The sequence below is a fragment of the Gavia stellata genome, chromosome 14 (assembly GCF_030936135.1).
Source record: "Gavia stellata isolate bGavSte3 chromosome 14, bGavSte3.hap2, whole genome shotgun sequence".
NCBI lineage: Eukaryota > Metazoa > Chordata > Aves > Gaviiformes > Gaviidae > Gavia > Gavia stellata.
In genome coordinates this window covers 9,350,493-9,370,037 of record NC_082607.1, presented here as the reverse complement: position 1 = coordinate 9,370,037, position 19,545 = coordinate 9,350,493, and the positions used below count along the sequence as shown (strand labels likewise).

Genomic DNA, 19,545 nt, shown 5'->3' with positions numbered 1-19,545 from the left:
CTTACCATCAAACTTCTTGTATCGGGAACTAAACATGGTTTGTAAGTGATTGCTAAGCTCTACGACGGCGTTTCTGAAGTCGTGTTTACTCTGCTGACTGTACTTCTCCTCCATTTCTTGAGAGCAGCATGTGTAGCCTTGCGAGCAGACTTTCAAGTGGTCACCTGAAAAGCAGAGAAGAAAATATCCCAAGTTAAAAAGATTCTCGATGCAAGGGCAAAGAGGCTGGCTTGCGAGGACCCACAGCACCATCTCCTCCCAAGGAGACACCCCCACACACACTGCGAGCGCTGGACCAGGCATATCAAAACCTGATTCTGTAAAGGAACTTCAGAGCAACACACATAAATACCACACCTTGACTATCTGCAAGACCATTAAAAAGCATCCTCTTATTTATTCAGTTAATAAACAGAATAAACAGATACTCATCTTGCACAGTATAATTTGAAGAACCAGCAAACTGACCTGTATATACTATGATATCTTCCATGAAGTTTTTGCCGAGTATTTTAATGACTTCCAATTCATTCAGTTAATACACAACACAGCATCAATGACAATGGTCCTTTTTGTACAAATCCTTTTTTCTTCACCCCCCACCTCCAACGATCACAGGAGAAGTAATCTCTCTCAGAAGCACAGTTATCACTGATATTAAAATAGACTTGTTTTATGCAACGGCTCATGAAAAAACTTTATCTTTCCCAGCTCCTAATTTTACAGTTTTCTGACATCATCCTGGGCAAAACTGGGTGTTTGTTTTTGGACAAATCAAACAGATTTTTCTTCCGTCATCCATAATTCTCTCCTAAAAGTCATCTGGCTCAAGCTGGCTTGGTCAGAGGAATCAAAGTGCTTCAGTATCTACCATAGCTCCGTTTCAAAATTTCACAGACAATCTGGGCACAGGATCCAGCCCCATATAATTTGCTTTTAGAGCATCTCGCTGCAGTGCGGGATGAGGCTGCCCTCTTCTAGCGCCACCAGTAAAACACTGCTGTCAAGTTCTGTGGGCCAAGACAAACTCTTTGCGTAGCAGTCCTCAGCTCCAGCTTCTCTGACAGGTCCCACAACGCAGCCCCATCGCAGGCAGGTGGGCTGATGCTAAAGCGGTTCAAACTTGGGCAAATTGTGCAAAGCCTTGTCAACGCTGAAGATACGATCAAAACAAGCAGTTAGGATGAGAAACTCATCCTTCCACATCAGATGGTATTTTAAAAGACACAGCCTACATGTAAGCTGCTGCCTTCTCTCCGATTTCACGCCCCGTTGCCAAACCTTCAAGCAAACTTCCAAGCCCAAGGAAGCAGATGGAGAAGCAAAGGCTCTTCCCTACCTGCTCACACCCTGGAAGCCACCAACAACCTCCAACCACCACCGAGGTCCACAGACTCACGGCGAGAGCTGCAAAGGACTTGTCGGCCCCCTGCACAGAAAATAACCTCTTCGCGACAGGCTGTGAACCATGCACTTGCTGACGAGCCATCCTACCTGCCAGAGCATCAAAAGTGGGTTTAGAGAAGAAACAAAAGCAGTTTTTGCACGGTGCAAAACAAAGCCCGTCTGTGACTAACACAAGTGGTTGCTTCTCTGCCCGCCTTGTGTAAGATCTTGCACCAACGTCATTTGCCCAGTTATTGAACCTTTGCATCGCTTTGCATGACTTCCTAGCCCAGAAATGTTAGTATCTCTCCTTTCAGACACTTAAGGACCATTTTAAAACCCGATATAAATATTTTTATATCTATACATATATATAATTCCTAAGAACCTCTCCTCCTAAATCTATTTTCCTTTTGTGCTACAGGGTTTGTTTGTTTTCCCTGGCATTACAGAGAGACCTTGACCGACAGATAATTCTGCCACAGCTAATTTATTGCACAAGACCATTCGCTGCTCTTGAATTATGGAAAGCTCAAAGTCTGTTACGGGAAGCAGCACTGCTTAGGCACAGCCTTCAGAAAAATCTCGCTATCTCCTTACAGATATATTTTTCTTTCATGGACTCTATTTCTTCCCATCTCAGAGGAGCAGCTCCAGCGGCAAATACGCGGCATTAAGGGGTGCAGCACCAAGGGATGCAGCTCCATTTAGCTTGGTAAGTCTTTTAAAAGAGAGGTGCACCCAGGATTTTTGGAGCCTGCCCACCAAATCCATCCTGGAGCACAACTGGGGACTCCTCTATGAGCCTGCCTTACTAGCAAGCATTAAAAAAAAGAAAGTGCCCAAGCGCTACCGCTTTATTTCACTTTGAATCTCTTTGCTCTGGTTCCAACATAGGACTAAGGCTCTTTGACACAACGGGAAACAAATAAAGAGCAGCGAAGCGATAATTACAGCTAGAACGATGGCTAGTTTCGCGGTGTCATAATTATTTAATTCCAAAAGTGTTTAAACAAGGGTTTTTTTCCTGAATTTCATGGGGGGTGGGGGAGTGGAGTATGCTGGAAATATTTTACCTGAAATGCCCTTCATGATTTCAGTGCCATTTCCATGATGCACGCCTGCTTTTGGTGGTTACGACTTACGTACTTCCCATTCTTTTGTGCTGGAGGGTAAGTCTCTACCTTACTTGGCAGATTCAAACCAACTGATAGTGGGATTTCTTTTCCTATTTACACTTAGCAGACACTTCTGAAGCTGTCCACAGATGCCCCGGGATCCCTAAAACAGTGGTTTTAACAACTACTCCAATTTATTTATGATACAAAAAAATAAAAGCCCACTGTATCTCACAAATACAACGAACAGTTTTATCTCTATTTATACTATTAAACTAAAGTTAACATCCCACCTAATGTTACAAAGCAAAATCATTTTTCTGTGATCCCCGTCGTCCCAGATTTGCACGGTGCCTCCCTGGGACACATGTGCAAAGCCAAGCAAGGAGAACAGTACTGACAGTAAATCAAGCTTGCACAGATCTCATTTGGTTGATCATTAAGAAATTACGCTCCAAAATGCAACTCAGACATTCAAAAATGAATGACCAAGCAATCTAATTATGGAAGATATTTCTCAGTCATGTCAGCACTATGTGGTCTTGGCCTGTGATCAAGAATTAGCTCTGTCTGGAGCTGAGGAGCTCCGGCTACTCAGTGCTAATCGTAGGAGGACGCACTGTGTTACCCAGTGTTAAAAACCAGAAAGTTTAGGCCTGTGAGCTGCTTTTCTTGCAGTTTTCTTACGCCACAGTGGGAGAGACTAATGGAAAGTTATTGGAAGACACTGGGGGCCCCAGTTTTCCCACGGGGAGGGTTGTCCTTAGCACCTCTGCATCCCTGAGAATATATCCTCGCTTGAGCAAAGCGACAGGCACGGACACGGTTTGCAAGAAATCTCATGTCTAGCCTTTGTTTTAAATCAGCTAGAAGAGCTGATCCATTCAGCATCCATCCACAGGACTCATCCCATGCCCGAGTTTGCAGGGAGAGCAACGCAACATCCCAGCATCCCATCACCTGCTCGGATGATGGATCCATCACATGCCCCTTCGGCAAGCAGCTGCGATGTTGGGAACTGCTTACGCCTCCACGGACAGACCCCGAAGCACGGCACCATCAGACAACAGCTTCGAAACACAACAGTGCTACAACCACAGCATGCAGAGGAACAAAACCAAAGCCTGGAAAGCAGCCGCTGCCAGTGGTCCGCATGGGCACGGACCAGTTACGCACATGCAAAACACTGACCTAGAGCCAAACCCAGAAACAATGCTCTTAGCTTTTCCAACTGGCAGTGAACTCCTCTAAGGAAAAGGAGTGAAAAATACGAGTATTTAGGCCCACTTAAACAGAGATCTAATGTTTATGTATATTATGTAAAGAACACTCATGGTGTGCGCTCACTGTCAAGGACACATTCGGCAATAATTATTTCTCAAGTTAAAATTCATCAAACAATGCCCATACAAGGCTGCTCTTCATCTACTGTTGAGTGTTAAAGACTCGGCAGCTTTTGTAATTTATCACCATGTGAGCACAGCAAAAATATAACTCTGCCACAGCTTCCTTTCAAGCTAGGCTTTTTATTGAATTGTTTGGCAGGGTGCGCAATCATCACGTCGGGGGCTGCATGGCAAAAAGAGCTTAAGTAGCAGAGAACGACTCCAAATATCTACCGCATGTGCACACCATCGCTGCAGCTTGTCATGGATTTGCAGCAGATCTTTCCTACGGCCTGTTGCAGCAAGACTTTTTCTCTATTTTATATTACACAGGACTACAGAGAGAAATGAGGGACGAAAACTACAAAAGACACTTGCTCCTTGGCTAGTTAAGAGCGCACCTCTGGGGAACGGAGGTGGTGGTTTAAAGATAGAAATGCAATGGTACATGATGTTACCATCTGTACATCCAAGGAAATGTGCTCAGAAAGGTAATCTTGCAAACTTATGATTTAAGCCATTACAGAAACACCACATTTAGCAGACTCCAGGCACACAGAGTTTCTTCCAAATCAAGTAACTATTTTGCAATGTGTTGGAAAACAAGTTTTCATCAAATGAGTAAGCGTGCAGCGCAAACTCGGGGCTCCGTGATCTTGAAAACCAGTTCCCTTCACCGAACAATTTTCCAAGACCTTTTCAAAATGTTGTTTCTGGATGTCTAACATGCCTTCCCAGCCTGCTTGTCCTCACCTTGACCAAGTTCATACTTTAAGTATACCTAGCTGCAAAACTAGCTAAACTTTCAGGAGTGGTTCGCTGGGAGGCAGGGGGGGGTGTTATTTCTTTAAAAGACTGCTGTACACAGTCTAGCCCTTCATTGCAGCTCAGTAAACAAGCCCAAAGCAGTTTATGGTCTGAGATGTTACCGTTGGACTTTGCTCCCACATGAGAAAACAGGCTGGGGTAAGCTGGGCTGGTGGAGGAGCGGGAGGCAAACACGGCTGGGGGACTGGCGAGCGGGGCCACCATTTCGGCCTCATGCTCTGCCTCCTCCCTCCAGCACACATGGGCTTGTGTCATCTTTAAAAGAGTTCTATGACTTCCTCTGAACCAACTACCAAAGGAATCCCGGACTGTAATGCCAGGCTCTAATCCGATTTCACACTACACTTGCCTTCTAATTATCACAGAATATTAGGCTTCCACCCATCATATATAATTGACATGCTACTGAGGCTTTGCAAAACCCCCAACAAAGATGACAAGAAACACTAGCATCACCCCTGAGCACAGCTCCTCTGCTCCGGCCCCATGTTAACAAGGGGCAAGAAGAAGAAAGAACAGCATGAGCTTGTGATTGACTCCGGCGGAGTCATCGAGACAGAGAAGGCTACCGAGCCATCTACCCAATCCAATCACCTTTAATTGCACCCAAAATACCAAAACCTGCCCAGTTCTCCTGGCTACAAAATGAGCCGGGGATGCTCAGCACCCCCAGGAACAGCCCACAAGCTCTCGCCCGTCTGCAACGGTGCTGCCGTAACCCCTGCGGGCTGTCGGCACAACCGCACATCCCACAGCCACAACAGTCCCTGCACCCCAAGGCAAGGGTTATGCCCTTATCACTGCTTATGCTGCTTTTAGATACTTGCTAATGAAGAGCACTACAGAAATACAGATAGCGTCTTGGCATTTAAATATTTCCAGCTGAAATGACATTAAGCCTCAAACACCAAAGGGAGGAAAAGAAGCGACCCTACTGCCTTCTCTCAGGCTGTCACACATGCACGCTGCTTGAAGACGTGCTTTTCGCTTGGCATAAGCGGCAAACTTGAATTTTTAGTTGATTGCTCTTCTCGGAGTACTTCTTTTTCACCAGGTGGTCAGTCTTCGCCGAGTGCTTTAAAGCAGTGCTGCTGCGGGACTTGTGTTTATTTTACCGGGGAGGATACCCCTGCGGAGATGGTCGCGTGCCAGGAAGGAAGAGACGTAAAACAGCATTGAGGTCCTGCTAACGGAGGCGATGCATCCACGAAGGGCAGCAGAGGTAGAAGTTTCTAAGCTCACATCCTGCAAACGATGCAGCGCTGCTGGTACCCTCTGGTCGGAGCGGGTCAAACCGGGTTGGGACTTTTGGAGCTGTACCTCCCGAGCGCACGGTGCTATTTCCAGCCCGAACCACTATTTTGAACACGGTCCATGCACTTCCAGGAGAAGTGCTCTGTGCAGCTTCCTCCCTACATCTTCCACCTCGGACACAAAGTGACACACCCCATTTGCAACACGAATCATTTCCCATGCTAAAGGCCACCAACGCACAACCAGATTCAGCTTTCCTTCCTTCCCTCCTCAAAACATTTGCAATTCTTACTGGGATCTCAAACCCAACAGGCACCAAAAGAGGGAGAGCACCCCACGTACCCAAACCCAGGTCCTCGCTGTGGAGGTTGGCAGCCAGCATCACCCACCAGCCAGGCACGGGGGGCTCCAGCCCTTCCACAGCCACAGAAGCCCTGGTCCTGGATTCAACCACCGCAGATGCTCGTCCCCGCCTGCACCCCTTTTTTCCAGCCACCTGGGAGTTTTTAAGCCAGAAGACATCCTCACGTGCAGTCGGCTCCCAAAGCTGACTGGTAGGGTTATGGAAGTACTGCAATTTGGCAGCATGTGCCAGCGTGCAGCATATTTAACATCCCACTCAATTAGCAACCATTTTATATAAATGGTTTATTTGCCTTATTAACGTTAAAGCCACTTGTTTCCCCCGCGCTTCCACTTAGGTTATTAATCAACATGCGTTTCAGTTTTTTGCTGATTACTCTAATGGCACAGAAAAATTCCCCAGACTCACAGAGAAAGCTTATAATATTGAAATGATTTTTTTTTTTTTTTGCAAACTTGTCAAGCAGTCAAAATACACTCTTTGATACCCAAACCAAAGCCCTTTCACCTACGCTTAACAACAGTGAACTATTTTCAGTCAAGCTTTACTGCATCTGTTAACTCAGCTGCTAATCCATCTTGCAGGCGCGGGGAACACCAGCGCACACAATACCTCAGTGACATATCTCCCTTCAACACAACAAATAATCCTAATTATTTCCATCGCGCGTACCTACAGTTACTTAAAATATCGTACACAACCGAGGTCTGTCTGGCTTCTATTTTTCCATTTTGCTTTGTTGACAGCTTCGGGTTCCCAAATTTACTGCCAAGAGGGTCAGAGACCGAAGAGAACAAGAGAGATTTATATCCATGTGTGTACATTAAGCCAAACGCACATTAGAAACCTTAATTTTTTACTGGAAAGAGCAACTTAGGACACAAAGAAGGCTCTTGCCTTCCACCCATCCAAGTCCAAATTACTACCGCAAAGCTCGTCTTCCAGCCGATGACAGAGCCAGGTCCCTGAAGGACCAAGTCCAGGCAAACGCTGCCCATTAAGGCCAACCGGAGTGATTTTGGGACATCCCCTGGAGCAGGGGCAGACCGGGAGAGCCCTTCCCAGTCTCCTAACGCAGCTCTTCAGCCCGAAACAAGAGACAAAGACCTGCCTCCGCTCTCTGTGGCACCCCAGAGAAGCAGCACCGGTCAACTGAGGTCCCCGCTCCTGCCCCACTCTCCCCCTGAGGTCAGGGCAAGGCACAGGTTGAGGTGCAGGTCCCCAAGGACCAAATCCAAAAACTCCGCACCGCATCTGGGCCCAGGACTGCGCCCTTTGCAGGTGATCTCCAAGCGAGGAGGATGCAGGATCTCACCTTCAGCAGGGTTTTAAGGGTTCTTTTAAAGTTAAAACCCTGCTCACCTGAGGAAAAATACCATCACCACTTCATTTCCACAGCACAACCAATAATTTCCTTCCCGACAGGGTGGCCTGAATACTGCGAGGTTTTACACCCTGGAAAAATATACCACGATAGAGCGCGCTTTCATTCCAACAAACAGGATATTGAGTCAATTAGTGGCACACCAAACACAAACCAGACAGATGAAGATAACGCATTTCTGCAAACATCAAAAGAGAGAGAAACCACACAAAGACCTGAATATAAAAATAAGGCAAGGAGAAAAAAAAAAAAAAAAGAGAGAATACTACATAATTAAACTTATTATTTAAGCAAGCCTGGAGAGTGAAATAGCTCTGGTTAACTAGAGGATTCTCCCTGGCTCTAGCTCAGACAGGAACCTTCAATGAAAACCAAGAGTTGTTTCTTAATTAAAAAACAAAACCAAAAACCCCTACTTGACATTGCTGAGTGAGAACTTAGGAAATGCAAATTCTCTTTATTATCACTGAATTCTTTAGGCATGAAATAGTTTTCATAACGTGTCTCTGCCTACGTGCCCCAAGTGAGACGTGTTACACAACGGACAAGTTATACTGAAAATTATCTTGGTTTTTTTCCACTTCTCTGGTGAGGAGGATGGATACACGAGGCGCACAAGAGACCCATCTCCAGGACGGCTGAGACAGGCAGTGCCCCTGTCCCTCCATCAGCCACCGAAGAACAGCTAGAAAGCCCAACACTTGCCATCAGTAATTCTGGGTATGCATAAAGGTAAAAATAAAACAGATGTGATAAAACCCATCAAAAACCAGCCAGTGGTCAGACTTCAGAATTCAAGAGAAATTGTCCAGCAGATTTTACAGGGGGAACCCGAAAATACCACCAAGTATAATTTCATGCAATTAAAGAAAAGGGAAAAAAAAAGAATCCATTGGGAACAGCAAATCGACAGAATTCCTGAAGCCTCAGGCACAAGGAACAGTAAATAGAAGAGATCTGGATGGCAGACAGTTACCTTCTTTGTAGACTTCTCATTTTTTCCTCAAATACCCCATTAAGAAGGCGAAACAAAGCCAAAAAACTGCCTGTTTGGGGTTTTTTTCCATAAAGCTTTGGACTGTTTGCCAAAAAAGCAACTTTTAACCAAAACGGATTCTGTCACAAACACTGTCGTGCAAAACGGAATATTTTTCCTTCTTAACAAGGTTTTTTCCCCCTCCGCTTCCAGCCCCTCTCCCTCTGCACCCCCCAGGCCCCCCGCCGGGCACCTCCCGGGATGCTCGCTGCCGCAGGATGGCACCGCACACGGACAAGGCAGGAGAAACAGGAGTACGCCACTGGCAACCTTTTTTCCCATTTTTTTTTTTTTTCCCCACCCTTTTCAAACATAGCCGATTCCAGCGTCAATGCACAAAAACATGTTTCAGAGCCGCACAGTAGTTTCTTGTGAGATGCACTCGGTCCCACCTATTTGTGCCAGCAGATCGGTCATCTGCTGGCGAGTCCCAGATTTGGCAGAGGATGGATGACTCTCGAAAGTTTCAGCAACGTTTTGAGGTTGTACAGCCCTAGTGATTCTGGGGATCATGCTTTATTTGGAAAAAACCCAAACAAATGACAAAAAAAAAAAATAATCCAAAAAAAGGTGTTCGTGGCTTTGTGGAGGCACTCTGTCTGATAAGGATCTCTCCAGCTGAGAGCTGCGCAACCATGGAAAGCCGCAGCAATCCCAAATGGTGGCACCAGCACGTTTCAAGGCAAGGACCGTGGTCCCGATGTGCCGGTACCGTGGCCGTGCGGTCAACCCCCCTGAACATCCCACTGTTTCCATGTTGCCAGCTACGCAGGGGCTCGACAGAAGTGAAGTTTTCCTGCTTGCAAAAGCAAAACCAAGCATGCACCATCGCACAAAGCGGAGCTACCACTTCCACGCGTTAAAAGCACACCAACAGGAATAAAAGTACTAAGGGCATGTGAACTGGCAGCTAGGACCCAAGCAAAAATTTAAAAAAGCCCCAAAACCTAAAGATGTTTTTAATTCCTTAAATAAGAAACAAAGCTCATGAAATTCAGCCACAATTTCCTGTTTTCGACTTAAAATAAAATTAAAAAAATATCCCGGGCTTTATACAAACAATAATCTAATCTATAAATTGGAACGCAAGACAGAGATGTTGATTAACTTGCAGAGGGATTAATTCTCTATTGCGGGATCCAAAATAGGCACGGTGGAACCTGCTGCAATTCTGAGACTGACTTTACACAGAAGGGAAGGAAAAGAAAAAAAACAAACCCAAAACACAACACCAAGCTGCAAACAACTACACTGAAGGGCAATGTACAAATACGCAAGTATCTGGAATAGCAGGGTGATGTTTTTCACCCATAAAGATGCACTCCTTCACCCCACCTGGGGTGGTTTCGAGTAGGGAAGACAGCCAGCGGCGTGCAGGGGCTCAGCGGAGAGCCAGGACTAGCCAGGGCCACCTGAAAGTCCTAGGTGATGTGGACAGGAGGTCTACTTCTGCTCCCCTTGCTTTGACAACAAAACCCACGCAAGTCCCTGGCTCCATGCCGCTGCCAAGGGCAGAGCTTACTTCCCACCCTGCAAAGGCAGCCCGGACTTCGGACCAGAGCACCAACTCCTCACCTCCTTCCTCCTCCCGCCCTGCCTGCCACCGGCCACCTGCACTGCAGCACCCAGTGCCACCGATCTCCAGGGACCCCGCTCAGGGCAGGAGCAAAAGCAAGCCAAAGCTCTGCACTGAGGAGAAACACTCCGTCGTCTCAATTTGCAAGAGTATCCCTTGCTTGGGGTTTTTTTTTGGGCAGGAGTTACAACTTCTGGTAGTTGGAAGTGTAACTAGAAAGATGGCGAGCTTTAAGCGTTCAGGTGAAGCAAAGTCCAGCTATAATCTAACGGTTGGCTCATGCCAGGAGATCGGGCACCCTCCTCTGCCTCTACACATCCCCGTCAATCCCAAAGGTACCTCACAAGACAGAAAACTGTGAGCTTTTGACTGCTTCTATTAGGAACGGCTAACAGCCGAGGAAGAAGGCGTTCGCCCGGGCAGGTTGCCCATCCACACCTGCCGAGAGCCACAGGCGAGTGCCACTCCATGACCCTGCCCAGCAGACCCCACAGCCACCACCGATTCCCCTCCCTCGCCAGCGAGGCGAATAATGAGGGGTTTGCCAGGCTGCTAAGTGTCTGACACCAGCATCTAGATGGGAGCAACCGGGTGCAATGTTCTTTTCAAAACATTGGAAGAGATCAGTTTTCACCCGGCAGTACAACATCACCACCCGGAGCTGTGCCCGTGCCCCGTTTGCCTTTGCCGGCACGCTGCTGGCCCTGAGGGTGCTGCTGGTACCCACGGCACCGAAGGGCATCATCCCTCCATCCTCCGGCTGGGCCACTTGCAAACTTCACTTTCTTCCAGGCAGGGGCAAATCTTCCCCAGAGCACAGAAACACAATGTGACTAACTCTTTTGGTCTGGCCGCCCAGCTCCCTCAGGTCCCGCTCGAAGGACGGTGGGCTCCAGCCAGCACTTCACGCCACTTTGACTCGCTGAGGACCAACCCTGAGGGCCTTCGCTCCCCAAATCCCCCCTCTATTCAAGCCGAGGGATACCCGTGGCCTTTCTGCAAGACCCGAGTAACCAGCCTGACCTACGAGGGGAGGCAAGGACCCCAAAACACCTCTGACAGCATCGCACCCTTTCTCAAAACAAACTCACTGGCACCCAAAGTCCTTCAGTGAGAGGCCTCCTACCAGCCTTAGCTCAGCCCCAGGATGAGCATTCAGCAGTTGGGGGATGTCAGCTCCCTGCACAAAGTGACAGTTGTGCAACGCCAGCAAAAACAGAGCCCAGGCATGGCAGGAATCATTCATTTGTAGGATGTTTCCCACCAACTGCAGAAATATTTGCTCCAACAGCCTTGGAGACTTTAAGGAAGAACTCAACTTTTTTTTTTTTCCACTTTTTTTTTTCTTTTTTCCTTTTTATTTTTCCTTTTTTCTTTCCAATCCATCATTTTCCATTTCTCCATACAGCAACCAAACCAACCAAAACCTACCCAAGCCCTCCACGAACAGACCCTAACTACCAGACTCTCCCCTTGCAGAACAGAGTTGCTCCCCGCGTGGCCACATCCTGCCACCCCTTGCAGGACAATTAGCCTTAATCCTCGTTAGTTCTGTACGTTTCCTTTAAATCCTGTTACCGCATTCCTCCGTGCACTCGAGCGCGGCTCAGCCAGCCTCCGCCACGGCGGCGGTGACGGTGACCCCACGGTGCCTCCCGGCTCCTGACCCACCAGAGCTGCGCTGGTCCCAAGGGCTGCAATGCTCCCGGACTAATCTATCTTCACTGATTAGTTCTTAATCAGGAAGGCAGACATGAACGAAGGGTGCAGATGAAAAGAGAAAGGGGGAGGAGGGTTAAATAGAAAAAAAAAAATAAAGATTTTCTTCAAGGAAAGGTTCCCTTTTGCTGCTTTAGGAGACAACTATGAAAACTCTGTCCAAAAGCAGCGTTTGAAATCTAGCTACTTTCATATTTATAACGTTTGAGTCACTCCAAAAAACCTCCGCCAAAGCAGACCCAGTTGGACTACTACATTCGTTTATTTTGGAAGTTTATCCAAGCCTTGGTTAAAGATAAACAACGCGCCTGGATGTGACAGAACATCAGAGCCGGGCTGCCGGAGCGGCGGGGAGCTTCCACCCGCTTTGATAGCGCCAAGGCACGAGATGGTATCAGCGCAACCCAAAATGTACTTACTCCTTCCTGGAGAGGCACGGCGACAGCGCTGGGAAGTTACTGCTTGTCCTTAGGAGGCATTCTTGCCATGCAGATATTATGCAAAGGATTCAGCTTAGAAATCTCAGGCACAATCAAGGCATTTAGACCTGACTCATTAATGGCCAACAGTTAATAGGCTGGAGCTGTAATTCCTCTGTCTGGGGGCTTGGAGGTGTTTAGGCCAAGTCTGTAGGAAAAAAAAAGTATTACAGCCGCACTATTGATCTGTTACTGAAGGTAGGGAGCACCTTCCAGTCCAAAACACCCTGAAAACCAAAACTAAACCCAGACTTTATCAGGTCTCCACTGATTCCCAAAGTCAGTAAGTCCATCAGTATTCCTAAACCTGTTTCCAGCAGGGACATGGAAAAAAGCGATCAGTAACATGTCTTAACGCTCAGGACTCCTTAACACGCCCAAGGAAAATCCTCCACGAAACAAAAGGTTCACAGAGCAGCTCTCAAGAGCAGCACCTGCATGTCAAGACTACAAATCAGTCTTTGGAGCCTGCTACCCTCCTTTCAATTTCAACTTTAAGGCAACACCAACACAGCCCAAAAAGCAGGGTCTGTCTTGTGAAAAGCTGATCTGAAAACACATGGAGAACATATTGCCAAATTGGAGAGACACCCCGAAAGAGCGAGGATGCGAACTTTTGGGACTTCAAATAAACAAATTTGAACTCATCAATCTGGAAAGTCTGTTTTCTATTTGCGGCTTTGGGTTTGCTGTTTTATGTTTCTTTTTTTGCCTTCGCTGTTTGTTTGCTTTCAATTACCCGGGCCCCTCCTTATCCTAACCTCTAAAACTCCCTGTGCCGCGCCGGCTGGGAGGCAGGCAGCAAGACACCATAGTCATGCAATTGCAAATGTGAGCGGGAGGATGCTCCTTCTTCAAAAGCCACTGGTTTTGCTCTCAAATAAACCTTTTTTGGCGTGTCTCCCCACGGCAACGGTATGGCACCGGCAGTCTGGCGTCCTCTCCACCGGAGCGGGGACTATTTGCTGTTTCACAGGTCATGAGGAGGCAGCGAGCAAAGCCCACCAGATGTGGGTTTTATCACCTCAAGTGGAACTACTATTTTCTTTATGGGAACCCTGGTTTCTAAGGTTTTATCAGATCGCCGCGATTACAAAAGCTTCACTTACATGCTCAAAAGCTCCTATAAAACCCCGAGTTCAAGGTTTATTTGGTCTAGGTGGTTTTCAACTTGGAGGAATGACTTGCAGACACAAGTAATTTGTCCTATAAGCTTTGACTGACCAGTCGCTCGGTGCGCTCAAAGCGTGCCTGCCTTCTGAGCAAAATTCCATCAACTCACTGACCAAAAGATGTTCTCTTAAGAATACTAAAAAAAAAAAAAAAAAAGCTTGCAGTAAAAAGGAAGTTTCAATTACTTTGTGAAATCAAGCAGAAAAATTAAGATCCAAGCAAACTTTATTAGCTCTGACAAGCAAATGCTGATGCCTTTGTTTCCGATGTGCGCAAAACTTTTACTAAGGAGGGGTGGGCGTGTGGTTTTGGCTTTGCTTTTTTTTCTTTTTAAGCCACAGAAATATGCATCCTTTCTTTATAACGTGCTTCGCTACAACTGGGTTTTGTAAAGATATTCAAGCGAAGGAACTGGCATAGAGCTATCACAAAGCAGCCGATTCTTTTCTAAGCATCCACCAACATTTCCATGTGTCAATAGTACTTCACAACCGCGTTTATCTATGTAAAAACCCGCATTAATAAGCCCTTCCCTGCCTGCAGAGCTTGCCAAGCACAGTAACAGTGCAGATAACTTAAGAATTTAGAGCAGGTTAAGAGACTCCGGAAAAAGATACACAAAAAGCCAGATTTCCAAATGCATTTTGCATCCACGCTTTTTTTTTTTCCCCCAAGACAGTTTGGCTTTTATGAAGCATTTCATATTCAGTTTGTGGTCTGCGGTCCGTGGTTGACTGGAGGGGTCTGTGGAAGCACACACCTAGGCAGTGGTCTGACGCTTGCAATGCAGGGGGCTGTGGCCCCCCACGAAATTAATTTTTGGAGGTCCCACAAGCTAAAGCAGTTTGGGAGAGCAACGCTATCTATCGTCCCACTCAGCCGCTCCCGCTGAACAAACCATCTCCTCTGCCAGAAACCCTCGCTGGCTCCCGGTCACCAGCTCCCCGAAGGGCAGGCGGCTGCAAGTTGGCGGAGCAGTTCTTCCCCCCCCCCCCCGCCAAGGACCAAAAAGTCTCATTTGCTTAAAAATTAAAATTCAGTCCAAGAGCAGGTCCTGGGTAGACATAAACGAGACTTCAGTTATAAGCGGAAAGTTTTCCCCAAGACATTTTCATAGCAACACGGAGACCGTTTTGGCACCCAAGGGAAGGCAGAGCACTCACGCTGCTCCATGCCTGCAGCTCCCTGGTTGTCCCCCCAGTTTAGCTCAGCGCAGGACGACCTTCTCAGCCTGGACACAGGCAGAGCCCTTTCCACGGCAAGCCAGGCCTACAGCCTGTCACAGTTTTAAGCACAATATTTCAGCTGGGAACCTCCCACTGCAGAGCAGCTTTCCAGAACAGGAGTCTGGAGGAACCACTGCCATCGACCCAGAGATGCTTCTCCAGAGCATCACAGCCACAACTCAGTTTTGAGTTTATCTGCAGGAGCCCACACTACATAGCTGCACACTACTAGCAAGTCGCATTCACGCTGCACTTTTCAGCCCTGCCCACAAAAGCACGTGAAGGCTTTTTTTGCTTCATCAGTGACCCAGCAATGCTGCCGACCCCTCGCTCCAGCCTGCCTTCCCGGGAAGGAAGGCCATGGGTGATGCTGCTCTGCCCCACGTCTTCCCTCTGCTCAGGACTGTAGAAACAATTCCCCAATTTCAGCTGGACCAGAAAGAGGCACCAGTTAAAGGGGTTTCAGATATAATTAGCTCGCGTCAATCTGATGCAAACCAGGGTTGGGGAAACAAGCCCAGATGAAGGGCTCTGGGAGGGACGGTGAGCAGAGCTCGATCTCGCAGCAACTTCTCCACCGCAGCTGGCGGACCAAGGCAGGCATGTGTGGCCTCCCCGCTCACCCCCTCCCAGAGCGACCAGGGGCTATCGGGACAGGCGGTGGGCTCTCTGCAGCTAGCAGGTCCTGGTTTGGCAGGCCATCAGAAGAAAGGCTGCACGGGAAATTAATGAGCAATCGAGCAATCTGTGTATATGATATTGGGGGGGGGAATAATTAAAAAATAATCATACACTGCCGTCTGCAGCAGGACACCACAATTTGACATGACTTTCCAATTTTAAAGGTTAAAAGACTCACACCAAGTGTTATTGCAAAAGGCAGGAAAGAACACGTTCCTCAAAGGGGATGCCAGCACCGAAAACAAGGAGGTGGGTCAGATTTAAATCTAAACAGGTCCACCGCACATCCATCCTAGGGCCACTGTTTATAAGCAGAGAAAGGCAACTTTATACACAAAGATCACACACTAGTGGTTCCTGGCTGTTCCCAGGAAGAAAAGCTGCTTTTCAGCTGAACTTTCTGAGAACTGTTAGTGTAAATAAGACAAACCTCCGGAAAAGGAGGCTGAGCCTGAAGCATCGCATGGAGAAAGGCAAATAAGCGGCACAACAGGAGACACGGGAAGTCCAGCACCAAAAAACCCAAAGGTGCAGCTTTCCCAAGACCTTTGAAATGCCCCTGAAATCGGGCCACGGTGCACAGCTAAAAGCCAGGGGAGGAAAGGGAGAAACTGCCGGTGGAAATCCTCCCCCCAGCAAGCAGCACAGCCCTGGGTTTAGCCCCCCTGAAAAAAAGGGGTGCAAACCCCTTCCAAGCCACGGAGAAGCAGGAGGCACCAGCTCTGCTTTACCCCGGGTACGGCAGGCAGGACGTCTGCCAGGAGACGCCACCGTGGCAGAGCCGATGCCGGGGTGGCTGCCTCCTCACCCAGGGGCATTTACTGGGAGCACTGGGATGGGACCGCAGCCCCCCAGCACCGGTGAGGGTCTGAACCATCCCCTACACCTCCCATGTCTCAGCTTTATCTCCCCTTAAACAAACCACCTCAGAGCTAAGACCGCAGCTGAGTTTGTAAATAAGATTTTTACCTAAAAAATGTGCTTTTAAGCCTTTGCCTGCTACTCCCACCAAGTTTCAGTTTTTTAACAGCCCGGGCATCTGTTGCAGAAGCCACCCAGCTCAGACAAGCAGCGCACTGTGCTCAGCCAGCAAAACACGACCTACGTCTGAAAACCCATCCCGCTGCTCAACAGACTCCCAATGTATTCCCCCGGTCTGGAACCAGCAGCCTGCCGGTATTTGTGGAAGAGGCGAGGCTGAGTAGTTTAACCTACCCCGGAAGGGGCGAGGAGGGGGTTGGGAGAGAGGGGAGAAAGGATTAAGATAAGGATATCACAAAATTAAAAATTCATCCTTCTCCCCCCCTCCAGTATCTACCCCGCGCTCCTCTGCGCAGCTGTGAACACCGGCCTTATCTGCCGGCAGGTTCACACGGGCACTCCTCCTCCTCCTCCTCACGTTAGCATAGATAAATCTCAGCATCTTTTCAACAATTGGCAAGCCAGCTTCCGCGCCACCAAGTTTGCCTGAGCCAAATCCTCCCAGGAGGGACAGCAGCGTCCCAGATGAAGGACGGTCCCAGATGAAGAGGACAACTGCAGATGCAGAGGACAACTGCCCCCAGGGAGGGCAGAGGAGGCCGCTTCAGCCTTTTAAGACAAGACCATCTTTCTGGTTTCCCAACCCTCCTTCCAGACACGTTTCACCACGCGGGCACGTGCCTTCTCGGCGCTGCTCTGCACAGGAACGCGGCACCTCTCCTACCCCACATCTGAGGTGGCTTTGCCCATCCCAACGTCGGATGGCTGGTGCTGCCCACGCAAGCTGAGCCACCCAGGCCTTGCCTCTCCTTTTGCAGAAACCCTTCCCCAGCCGGGAAGGGGACCCGACGCTCGGATCTGCCCTGCAGCCCCCAACAGGCCCTACACCCACCCAGGAAGGCCTCGTCCCCTCCAGCCAACACCGTCCCCTCCAGCCAACACCGAGTCACGCTTTCTTAGGCGTTTTGAAAAAGCAGGTTCGGGAGGTTGGAAAACCAACGCACCCAGCTGAGAGCACCTTCTCATAGCAGGGGACAATTGCAGCCAAGCATGGAAGGGGTTTATTTTGTCATTTTAAGCACAGCCCTGAGCAGCCTGGGGGGAGGAGCGAGTGCAAACAGACCTTTGCCATCCACCTCCCAGGGTACCATCCGAAATCCACTGTCAGGAAGGTAAACAGCCTCCGGCATGCTGCGAGCCCCAGGGAAGGGATGGTTGATTAGAAGGATGGGATGCAGTTACCAGTTGTGTTAGTCCTTCCCAAGCAGGGAGAGGGGCTCCCACCCTCCCCACAGCCGCTGCTGTGCTGTCGCGGCACCCTCCGTCAGCAAAAACGCTCTATAAAAAGTTTGCGGCTAAAAAAAGCCCGGAGGAGAGACGGGCAGTCCCCGCAGCAGGGAGGCATTTAGCAACCCGCAGGCGACATGAAGCGATGCTGGCAGGGCTGAGACAAGACTTGAGAGCGAGGGCTACCGCCGGCGGTGTCCCTGCGTGGCTGGGTGTCTCCGGTGGGTGACTGGGCTGTTTCCCACTCCGGGGGTGAACCTGTCCTGTGGATGCACCGGGACAAAACAGGCCAAGAGGAACCCAGACAAGCACCCGCAGCAAAGCGGTGAGGGGCCACGCTGGTTCAAATCGATGTGCCTGGGGCTCAGCCACGGAGATGAACGCAGGGACGGGGCAGAAAGCACACAGAGGGCAGAAAAGCAGGAGCCAGCAACTCGCCCGTGAGAGCCCCAGTGCTGACCGAGGCCAGGTTTCAGGTGCTTTCAGTGCAGCCAGCTGTCAGTGTTTCTGCCCACCAGTCAAGACTTTTTTGGGTTTTTTTTAAGAGGGATTAGAGTTTTTTAAAAAAAAAAAAAAAAAAAAAAAGCAAAGTTTCCCATCCTTCATCACCAAAGGGAGAGGCAGGGACGGGAGAAGTGTAGCCATCCAGCCTGGACACCCTGGGACAAAAGTCCAAGCTACTACCAAAGCTTTGACGCTTCACCCGAGCCCCCAGGTAAGAAGAACATTTTCAAGACCGCCGCAGGGTTCGGGACAGCCCCCCTCCTGCTCTCCTGCTATTTTCAAACAATGACATTTTTTCCCAAAACAAAGTGTTTAGCAATCCTTGAGCAAATCCTTTCCTTTTCCAATAAAAAGTGAAATTCTCTTCATTCTCCGTCGGTCGAGACGCACAACCACAGGCACAACCGCCAGCTCCAAATCCACCCACCCCGCAGACGGCCACGTCAGAGCCCCCTCCCCGGGCTCCCGCGCTGGGCTGGCACCAGGCAGGTCTTGCTGCACCACGAGCTGCTGGCAGAAGATTTGGGAAAAGGTTAAAATTTAACTTGAAACTCTTTCCCTAAACGGCCTGACTTGTCTTCTGAACCTAGCTCCTCTAATTGCGGGGATTTCACTTAATCTATTTAGCTTCCAAGTGTGCTTTTTCTGCCATAATTTGTTTCCCCAAAAAGAAATTGCTTAATGCCTCAGAATATTAAAATACATATATATTACTGAAAAGCCGTAGAGCCGAAGATGACCTATTTCTCATGGCAATATAAATATTTCCAGGTCCTAACAAAGGCACAGGAAAAGTAGCTCTACATCTAAATGTAACTGAAGCCAATAAAGAGATTTGCTCTGAAAGAAAAGAATATGAATCAAATCCCAAGGAAGCGGATTTCGTGGCCCAATCCTCCTATGTTAACCGCCCGGTAGTCTCCCAAACTGCCTGACCAAAGGCAACATACAGTAAAATTTACATTCTGTGGTCACTCAGACACACATCTGGTGCAAAGGCCCGCACTTTAAAATAAAAACCCTTTGAAAACATTTCTGGAAGAGCTTCGCAGTTTAAAAACAACACCCAGGAACTAAGTGGGACTGAGCAATTTAATCCCAGAAGACACACGGGTGGCCCCGGCGCACATCCCCGGATCCAGCTGGGAGAACACAAGGGGTTAA

General features: G+C 48.6%; 1 protein-coding gene across 1 annotated transcript in view; it reads right to left on the bottom strand.

Moving 5' to 3' along the window:
- The window catches only part of GPC4 (glypican 4), a 70,156-nt gene that overhangs the window by 38,801 nt on the left and 11,810 nt on the right, over positions 1-19,545 (bottom strand). Inside the window, exon 2 of the mRNA XM_059824422.1 lies at positions 6-164. Within this exon, the coding sequence (XP_059680405.1) occupies positions 6-164 (159 nt within the window). The remainder of the gene's footprint in view (positions 1-5; positions 165-19,545) is intronic.